Source organism: Cynocephalus volans, chromosome 12, assembly GCF_027409185.1.
Source record: "Cynocephalus volans isolate mCynVol1 chromosome 12, mCynVol1.pri, whole genome shotgun sequence".
Lineage (NCBI taxonomy): Eukaryota > Metazoa > Chordata > Mammalia > Dermoptera > Cynocephalidae > Cynocephalus > Cynocephalus volans.
In genome coordinates, this window is record NC_084471.1 from 23,805,845 (window position 1) to 23,816,893 (window position 11,049).

The window sequence follows — 11,049 nt, forward strand, 5'->3', positions numbered from 1 at the left end:
CAACCCAGCAACTGGAGTGATATTTTTAAAATGTAATTCATATTATTTCTCAGCTCAAGACCACCCCAACTGGCTTGCTTTCTTATTTCAACTAAAAACTTAAGTCCTTGCAATGAACTGCAGGGTCCTACATGATCTTGCTGTTTGCTTTTCTCTGACCTTATCTCCTGCTATTCTTCCCATTTGCTCCATTCACTCCTGTCACTCTGGCCTCCTTGCTGTCCTTGAACATAGCAATCATACTCCTATCTCAGGACCTTTTTACTTGCTGGTCCCTTTACTTGGAATGCTCTTCCCTCAAATATCCACATGCCTCACTTCATCACTTTCTGCAAGTGTCTGCTCAGATGTCCCCTTAATAGAAATGGTTTTCATCCATCCTTCCTCCATCCCAGCAGCAACATTCTCTGTAACCCTACTTTATTGTTCTCCATAGGTGCTTAGTGCCTTTGATATATTATATTCTTTCTTGTTTATTTGTTAACTAGAATGTAAGTTGCATGAGAGCAGGAGTATAATTTGGCATACTGGTATTTCTGCCTCCTAAGAACAATGACTGTTACATGGTAGGTGTTAAAAAACACTTATTGAATGAGTGGGTGAATTAAAAACAGCTTAAAAACAGAATGGACACAGCTGAAGTTTGAATATGTGATCTAGAACAACAGTGTTCAATAGAACTTCCTGCTATCATGGAAATGTTCTGTAATCTATAATTAAGTGGCTGTTGAGCACTTGAAATGTGACTAGTGCACCCGAGGAACTGAATTTTTAATTAATGTAAATAGCCACATATGGCTAGTGGCTGCTGTATTGAACAGTATGGTTATAAAATGTTGAACAAAGGTATTTTCTCCCACTTCTAGCCCATCAAAAAACAGGAAAAAATGTTTTAAAATTATGTTAAAAACATTGAGATATGAAGGATAGATCTGGAATTTCTAACATCTATGTAAAGAGAGTATCAAAAAGAGAGAACAAATGAAAGGTAAGACGAAAAATAATTAGAGATTAAAATTCCCAAATTTGAAGAAGAAACAAGTCTTCAAATTACAGATCAAATACAGAGCGAAGTGAATGAAAAACAATTCTTATTTTTTGTTTTTATTTTTTTAAACAATTCTTACTGTTCACCAGTAAAATTTCAGAATACCAACAATAAAGAAAAAAGTCCTGAAATCTTCTAGAGAGCTTTAAAAAGCCAAAGGATGAGAATCTTATTTGCATCAGGCTTTTTATTGCCAACACTGGATGCTAAAAGATAGTTAAATAATATCTTCAAAGTTCTGTTGGAAAACAAATAACTTTTATTTTAAAGGCAATATAAAAACAGTTTTTAAAAATGGAAGGAGGGCTGGACAATTAGCTCAGTTGGTTAGAATGCAGTGTTGGTAACACCAAGGTCAAGCGTTCAGATCCCTGTACTGGCCAGCCACCAAAAAAAAAAAAAAAAAAAAAATTAAAATAAAAAATAAAAGTGGAAGGAATTAGTCAAAATGAGAAATTAAGGAATAACAATAAGTAAAGAAACAATTAAAACTTGGAGTTAAGTCTAAATAATTGTTAATGTATAAGTATACTTTTCTTATTTTTTGTTTATTTTTATTTCAATTTTTTGGCAGCTGGCTGGTTATGGAGATCTGAATCCTTGACCTTGCTGTTATCAGCACCGTGGTTTCTTAAGTGAGGTAACTGGCCAGCCCCCCTAGAATACATTTTTTTTAAATGTGCAACTAAAATTCCTGAGGATGTCAGTATGAAATGTTGCAGTGGGGAAAAAGGAAGGAGAAAAGGGAAGTAAAATTGAGCTAAATTTTTTGTCTTTTTCAAAGGGAAAATAACACTAAACTTTTATAGAACAGTTTAAGTTTAAATAATATCTGTTAATGTTGTATGCTTAACCTTAGATGACCAAAAATAATTAGAGCAGGGGAAAAACTGGACCAAAAATATCAAATTAATCCAACAAAAGATAAAAAAGGAATAAGAAAAAAGCATGGTAAATAGAAAACATTAAAGTAGATTACAGGAAATAAAGTCATCACAGTAAAAATGAATGGCTTAAATTCCCTTGTTAAAAGAACACTAAGATAGAGTTGAAAAAAAAATCCCAGGTTTATACTGCATAGATGTTTCCCCAATGCAATATGATACAAAAACACTGAAAATAAGGTGATGGAAAAAATATATATACTAGACAAATGCGAAATATATATATGTAAATTCTATGATGTGGAATCTGTTGATATTTTCTTTGGGACTCAATAAATAAAAGTTTCATTTATATTTAAAATTTCCTGTTGGATTTAACAAATAAACTACTTTTAACAGTAATGCACTGGCTCTCAACATTTTTTTACATCCAACACACATAAGAGCTGGCATACTCCCATCTGGAACAATGGCCTATTATGGCATTGATTATCAACCAAAAGGGTTTTGAAGGAGAGCACTGTATATTTATATTTAAATATATTTGTATTTATTGTATAATTAGAGGTCTGTGATAAGCCACTCTTTCCCGTATATACCCTTAGAAGCATCACCATATGCTTCCAAAACTGTGAATACAAGAAGATTTTTTTTATTACCAAACCGAAAGAAGGGTATAAAACCTAAACTGAGAAGAGTGTCTCTGTGACCAGAAAAGAAAAATGAATAGAAATCTTCTATTTGAATAAAAATATTTGTCAATTATTTACTGTAGTATTCTAATAAGAATTAATATTCACATAGTGATTTCCTGTTTATGAAGGTCATTTACATTAAATTTTAACTCATTTAATTCTTATAACATTTTGAAATCGTTAGAGCAAATATTCTTATCTCCTCCATTTTGCAAATGAAGAAATTGAAGTTTAGATGGGTTGAGTGACTTTTTCAAGATCAAACAGCTAGAAAGTAAGTGGCAGAGCCTGCCCCAAGAAAGAATATATATGCTGCGGTGAAGATTCTGCATGTTTCATCCATGAGGAACATAAATTTGTTTATCAGGGAGTGTAATGGTGGAACTGTAATAGTGCCCCTAAAAACTTGAAAGAAGTTGTTCTCAAGCAAATAAAAGGAAAATCATCGTTCTAGTAGTAGACTCCAGTCACCCCTATCCTTCACAAGTTCTGTTCTTTCCCTTCTCTTTACAACCCTTCCCACCTTTTTACTTTCTTACTCCTGCCTCTTCTGCCCGTTCCCTCATCTTTCCTCCTCCTATCTCTCCATTCTTATCTATCCCTCTTTATCTCCCCTGATATATATTAAGTTCCTCTCTTCCCATCTTCTCTCCTTTCATTCTCCTCTTCTCCCCTCTTCTGCTATACCCTATTTCTTATTTCACTCTCTTCATCTTTCTTCCTCTTCTCTTCTGTCTCTCCTTCCCTTTTCTCTCTTTACTCCACCTCCCAGTGATTGAAATAAAATGAGTTTCAGAATTGTTTAGTCAGTGGACTTTTATTCTTAGGAGCTTATGGGTAGGGAGATACAGTCAGAATAGAATGGGCCCTGGGTCCTTTGTTATCCTCACAACAGCCAGTGTAACCAGGTTTTATCTTTAGTTTATATTGGCATTCCATATCAGATTTCACTTAAAAGAAGAGTTTTGCTCCTTTAAAAGTTTGAAAACCAAAGTGCACTGTAAGTTATTAATCATGTAGTACTTTAGGGGTGTTATTAGACTTTTGAGGTTGAGAGAGCAGAGAGGAACTTGGATTTCCCATGACATAGTACTCTGGGATTTTTTTTACAGTCATTACCAAGCTGAATGATACGCTAGTCTGAATCAGTACAACAATTTTGTTGTTTTTTCCTAGTTATATTACAAAAAAACAATTGGTGTAAGACAATATTGTAATAAGTAGTTTCTGATTTGGGACCACTATAATAAAATAAAGCCAAGAACAGTCCAAAGCTCAACATGCTGGCATGTGTCCATGTAGATAGAACTATTTCATTCTTATATACAAAATAGGGGTAAAATTGATACAGTCATCATGGAGGATAATTTGGCAAAATGAACAAAAGCTTTAAAAGTGTTTTTATTCTTTGACTTAGCTAGCCATTTAGTATCTTTTTAATGGGGAAAATTATGTTGAACAGATTTTACCTTTTTTAATAAATTTTATGTTTTTGGAAACATTAACTAAAAGTTCTGATTGGTTTTTATTTATTTTTTTAGGTACTGAAATTTTTTTCTTTATTTTTGATTATACATATTTCTGGAGTACAGAGTTGACAATCAGTATTTGTGTGCAGTATGTCATGATCAAATCAATATTATTAGCATGTTCTTCATTACAAATCTTAATTACTCTTTGTGTCCTTTACCCAATCAATATAATTTGAGTTGGCGAACTGTCCTTCCCTCATTCCATGTGGTTTTAACAGACCTGGCAATCATATGTTCTCATCACAAGAGTAGGAATAGGACCCAGGATGGCCAATGAAGAGATTTCAGCTCTTGGGACATGGCAAGTGGTCCATGAGTTGACTCTGACCCAAGCATTGTGAGTCTTTTTTGTGAATTTATAGAGATGCTGAGAGAGAAGAGGTCACAAGCTGTAAAACTTATTTGTCTGGAGTCACCAGTGGCTACCTATGCCATTATATGACTGAACCAACACAAAGGGAAAGGAAAGTGAACCTGAGAAATAGAGAGTCAGGTTCCTAAAATGATGCTCTTAAAGACACCATATGAATCCTAATACCCAGCTGTGCCTGAAGCTAGCACCATCACCTGGAGTCCCCTGTTACAAAAACAAATACATTTTCTTTTTTTAAAGCGAGTTTGAGTTGAGCTTCTCTTCCCTTGCGACCTATTCTGGCTACATGTAATCCAAAAAGTAAGAAAAAGATTGATGTGTAAAGATATTCCCTACCTTGTTTCTTATAATTATTTTTTAGTAACAACCATTTTGTGATATAATTCACATGTCTTACCATACCATTCACCCATTTAAAGTATACAATTCGTTGCTTTTTAGTATGCTCACAGATGGTATAACCATCCCAACAGTAATTTTTAGAACATTTTCATTATGCCCCAAACCCCCCACACTAGCAGTCTCCCTCAGTTCCTCCCCCGGCCCCAGGCAGCCACTAATTTACTTTCTGTCTGTATGGATTTGCCTATTCTGGACACTTCATATAAATGGAATAATATAATATACAGTATTTTGTGACTGGCTTCTTTCCCTTAGAATAATGAAGGTTCATCCATGTTGTATATGTAAGTATTTAATTCCTTTGTATGGCCAAATAATGTTCCGTTGTAAGGACATAACACATTTTATTTATTTTTTCATCACTTGATAGACATTTAGTTATTTCCACTTTTTGGCTAGTATGAATAATACTGCTAATAACATTCATGTATGAGTTTTTGTGTGGATGTAAATTTTCATTCCTCTTTAATTCTACCTAGCAATGGAATTGCTGGGGCATATGGTAAGTCTATGTTTAACCATTTAAGTAACTGCCAGACTTTTCCAGAGTGGCTATGCTGTTTTATATGTTTACTATTAGTGGTGTGTAAGGGTTCCAACTTCTCAATATCATTGCCAGTACTTGTTATTATCTGACTTTTTTATTATAGCCATTCTAGTGGGTATGAAATGGTATATCACTGTGGTTTTGATTTACATTTCCCTGATGGTCAATGACATCAAACGTCTTTTTAGGTGTTCATTGGCCATTTGTGTATCTTCTTTGAAGAAATGTTCACTCACATTCTTCATCCATTTTTTAAATTGGGTTACACTAGTCCTCCCTTATATTATAGTTATTGTTAATCTTTTACTGTGCCTAATTTATAAATTAAACTTTATCATAGGTATGTATGTATAGGAAAATAAATAGTACATGTAGGATTCAGTACTATCTGCAGTTTCAGGCATCCAAGGGGGGCGGGTGGGACGACTGTATTTATCTTTTTTTTTTTTTTAAAGGATCCGAACCCGTGGCCTTGGTGTTATCAGCACCGCACTCTCCCGAGTGAGCCACAGGCCGGCCCTGTATTTATCTTTTTGTTATTGAGTTGTAAGAGTTCTTTATACATATTTTAGATACAAGTCCCTTATCAAATATATGATTTGCAAGTGTTTTCTCCCATTCTGTGGGCTGTCTTCTCACTTTTTTGATAGTATCCTTTGAAGCACAAAAGTTTTAAATTTTAATGAATTCCAGGTTATGTTTTTTTCTTTTGTTGCTTGTGCTTTGGATGTCCTACTAAGAATCCTTTGCCAAATCTGAGGTCATAAAGATTTACCTTTATGTTTTAAGAGTTTTGTAAATTTAGTTCTTAAATTTAGCTCTTTAACTCAAATTGATACATTTTAGTTAAAATTTGTATTTGGTGTGTGGGTAATAAACATGGATTTATTTCTTCACTCTCCATTCTGTTCCACTTATCTATAGGTCTGTCTTTAGGGTAGTACCACACTATCTTAATTACCAGTTTGCTTTGGAGTAAGTTTTGTGGGGTTTTTTTATTGAAACATAATTGATTGTACATATCTGTGAGGTACCACTTTGAGTATTGATACTTGAGTGTAATTTGAAATTGGGATGTGTAGCTCGTCCAATTTTGTTGTACTTTTTCAAGGTTGTTTTGATTCTTCTGGGTCTCTTGCAATTCCATATGTATTTTAGAATCAGTTTGATAATTTCTACAAAGAAGCCAGCGTGGATTCTGATAGAAATCCATTAAAGTTATAAATCAATTTGGGGAATGTTGCCATCTTAACACTAAGTCTTCCAATCCATGAACATGGGAATTTTTTTCATTTATTTAGATCATCTTTAATTTCTTGGAACAATGTTTTGTTGTTTTCAGAGTACAATGTTTTGCACTTTTGTTAAATTTATTCCTGAGTATTTTTTTTGATGATATTTTAAATGGAATTGTTTTTTAAATTTAATTTTGGATTCTTCATTACGTGTGTATAAAAATACAATTTATTTTGGTATGTTGATTTTGTATCCTGCAACCTTGCTGAACTCATTAGTTCTAATAGCTTTTTACTTGATTCCGTAGTTTTTTCCCTATATACCAGATCATGTCATCTGCGAATAGAGATAGTTTTACTTCTTTCTTTCCAATCCAGATGCCTTTTATTACTTTTTCTTGCCCAGTTCCGTGGCCAAAACTTGTAGGACAATGTTGAATAGAAGTGATGAGTGCAGACATCCTTCTTTTGTTCCTGATTTTGGCAAAGGGGAACAGCATCCAGTCTTTCACCATTAAGTATATTAACTAGGATTTTTGTAGATGCCTTTTATCAGATTGAGGAAATTCCCTATTCTATTCCTAGTTTGCTGAGTATATCTATAATGAAAAGGTATTGGATTTTGACAGATACTTTTTCTGCATCTATTGAGATGATTTTGTGGCTTTTGTTTTTTATTCTGTTGATGAGATGTATTATAATAATTGATTTTTGGATGTTAAATCAGCCTTGCATTCCTGGGATAAGTCCCACTTGGCCATGGTGTATAATTGTTTTTATATGTTGCTGGATTCAGTTTGCTGATACTTTTACTATGTTGAGGATTTGTATATCCTATGCATAAGCATACTGGTCTTAGTTTTTTTTCCTAGTAATTTGTCTGATTTTGGTATCACGGTAATATTGGCTTAGTAGAAAGAATTTGTAAGAGTATGAAAATTTGGTATTCTTTTTTAAATGTTTAGTAGCATTTACCAGGGAACCCATCTGGGCCTGGGCTTTTCTTTGTAGGTAGTTTTTTAATCACCAGTTCAGTCTTTTTACCAGTTATGAGTCTATTCACATTGTCTTCTTTAGTCTATTATGGGTAGTTGGTGTCTTCCTAGGAATTTGTCTATTTCATCTATCTAATTTATTGGCATACAGTTATTCATAGTACTATTTTATCATTTTTATTTCTGTAAGATTGGTAGTAATGTTTCCTCCTTTCTTTCTGATCCTAGGAATTCCTTTTTTTCTTAGTCTAACTAAAGGTTTATCGATTTTTATTGATCTTGTCAAAGAATGAGCTTTTGGTTTTGTTGATCTTTTTCCTATTATTTTTCTATCTCATAATACTGTTCTCATACTAGTAGAGATATATATTCATTTTAAAACTAGTTTTTTTACGTAGAACTTTAAAGATTTATCAAGTATTTGGAAATGTTATCTAAGCATTTTGTTTGTTCGATCAGATTCTCATATGTGTAACACTGGAAATGATTTAAAAGAAAATGTCAAAAATGATTCAGTGCTGCTGACCAGTGGAAAGCATGATTTGAAGAAACAACACAGTGTCACTCAAGCTACTCAAACAAGTCCAGGGGCTCCTTGGTCTTCTCAGTCAGTTAACTTTCCTGAGTGCTCCTTTGACTTTACTAGAGAACAGGTAATGGGAAACCTAATTCAGATTCAGTTTCAATAATTGAAATAATTAAATGTTAAGATACTCATAGTTCAAACATTATTTACTTATTTAAATAAAAGGTATTGAGTGTGTGTTATTGTACCCAGGCGCTATGCTAGATGCCATGGTTGTAGTGTTGAGCAAGATAAAATAAACAGCTTTTTTTTTTTGGCAGCTGGCTGGTGCGGGGATCCGAACCCTTGATCTTGGTATTATAACACCAGGCTCTAACCAGCTGAGCTAACCAGCCAACCCAAAACAACTTTAGTACCTTCTCCCCTCTTGCAACGCTGTCAATATTTTTATGATTTTTAACTCAGGCTCTTTTCTATTATTTTTTAAAACAGTATTCAGTGTATATACTATTTTTTTAAATGTAGTTTAACAAATATTTTTTCATATTGCTACATTTGCTTCATATTTATTTTTAATGGTTGAGAAACATGGATGTGGATATGCTATCATTTCTGAACCTTCCTCTTAACATTTGTTAACATTCTAGTTAATTCTAGCTTCTGATTTTTTGCCATTCTAAACAAAATGTTCATCAGAGTTTTTTAATTCTCTGTGATAGCACCACAAAATGAGTTCATTCATCTGTTCAACAAGGATTTATTGGATGCCAGCTCTGAGCTAGGGATATAGAATTGAACCATATACCATCCCTATCTATTGAGGAACTCAAAGTCTACTGGGAAAAACTAGTATCCAATTGGTGGTCACAACATATTGTGTTGGGCTGTACTACAGATGTGGGGAAAGAATAGGGAACTATGTAACTTGGTCTATAAGGCAGGAATTCTTAAGCTGGGACTAAGAGAAGTCTGAGAACTCTTTGAAATTAAATGCATTTATTTCTAGATATCTGTGTAAGTGCAGAAAGTCCTTAGTTTTATCATATCTTCATACTTAAGGGTTAGGGAATGGCTCTAAAAGGTTAAGATACTTGAACTGTCTTAAAGAGGGGAGAGACCTACTGGCGGTCTAGATGAAAATGTCTAATGAGATATTCAGAATGTGAATCAAGCTCAGGAGAGAGGTTTGTGCTAGATCAGGTGATCTGTGATAGTTGGAACCATGGGAGTAGATGAAATCATCCAAGAGAGTGACTCAGATGACAAGAGAAGACAACCAACTATGGAATCTAATAGAATATCAAAGTTTAAGGGTTTTTAAAAAGTAGAAGAAAAGATGAAAAGAGCATAGGATTAGAGAGATAAACATAAAAGAACTGTGGCATAACAGCCAAAAAAGGAGAGAGGCTTAGGCAGGAGTGCTTGGTCAGCCGTGTCTAAAGCCACCGAGAGGTTCAGGGAGATTAAAATGATACCAAATCACTATTAGATTTGGAAATTGGGAGTTAGTGTTTTGAATTGATGGTCAAAACTTTAGGAACTTTTTTAAGTGTTTCATATATGTTTCCAAATAGCTTACCAAAGCAATTTTCAGTTTGAGTGGACCCTCACCAGCTTTGGGTATTTTTATTATCCCAAGTGTAACACTTTTCGGTATTATATAGTCTGTATTTTCTGAAAGTGATTCAATTTTCTTATTTTCCATATTTATCATTTCAGCTCATGGAAGAGAATGAATCTCTTAAACAGGAACTGGCTAAAGCTAAAATGGCTCTTGCAGAGGCTCACTTGGAAAAAGATGCTCTTCTTCATCATATAAAGAAGATGACAGTTGAATAGCATGAGTGACACTTAATACTCAAATTATAGCTCTGGAGGAAGAGGCTATATTTATAATGTGGACGTTACTAATTAGTCAAAGACTTTCCTTTTCATAAAAAGACAATAACATGAAATGGAATGTGGTGAAGTGGTGACTATTTCAAAGCCAGTTTAGAAGGTATTAGGTATAAGAATTACAATCTTTTGGTTGTTTAGTATTTGGGGGTTTAAGCCTCATTTAAACTGGTGTCATCTAGGGAAGTCAGCACATACTATAAAATAATTATATGCCTAATGAAAAGATGTAATTTCCTAATTTTGATATCTCACGATAGACTTTTTTTTAAAAGAAAAATGAAAACCTAGTGTGTTCACATAGATTGCTGAATTTATTTCTCACTATTTGTGAATAATTTACTATTATTTACAAAGATTCAAATGCTTTTAGGGCTAATGTAAAATAAAAGGAGGCTTATATTTTAAATGCTGTTCAAATTATGTAGTTAAATCTATAATTAATTACTATAAAAAGTCCAATCAAATTAATAAATTATATAATTGATGGGTTTGAAAACTCTGGGAAATTGTCACCCTAGACTTTAAAATGTGAGAAAAATCATTTTAAATGATCAGTAAACTGTATAAGTTGAAGCTATGATTTTCAAGAAAAAGATGGTACAATGTAAAAATAAGCACACACTGTAAAAAAAAAAAGCAAAATATTAGAGTAAATGGCCAAGTTATTTAAAAAGCATTACTTGTACATTTCTTTAAACATTTATTGTTAGAAGTAAAAGAATAATTTACCTATCCTGCTAAATTTGGTATCATTTTTAACTATGAAAATTTTAATTAATACTATTTATATTATTTACCTTAATCTTTTCTCTTTAAGAAGGGGAATGTTTTTGGAGAATTTTCTTTTATGCACGGAATAATTTCATGCTATGATATGATATATTAGGTGACTGCACATATTGAAATTATAAAG

The 11,049-nt window shown here is 33.1% G+C and overlaps 1 protein-coding gene across 2 annotated transcripts in view; it reads left to right on the forward strand.

Annotated features, from left to right (window-relative positions):
• BLTP3B (bridge-like lipid transfer protein family member 3B) overlaps positions 1-10,838 on the forward strand; it is an 85,806-nt gene extending 74,968 nt beyond the window's left edge. For both annotated transcript variants that reach the window (XM_063075407.1, XM_063075408.1), the window contains 2 exons: positions 8,171-8,364; positions 9,957-10,838. In XM_063075407.1, coding sequence (XP_062931477.1) covers positions 8,171-8,364; positions 9,957-10,076 — 314 coding nt within the window. In that variant the 3' untranslated portion in view covers positions 10,077-10,838. The remainder of the gene's footprint in view (positions 1-8,170; positions 8,365-9,956) is intronic.
• Positions 10,839-11,049: the final 211 nt, after the last annotated feature.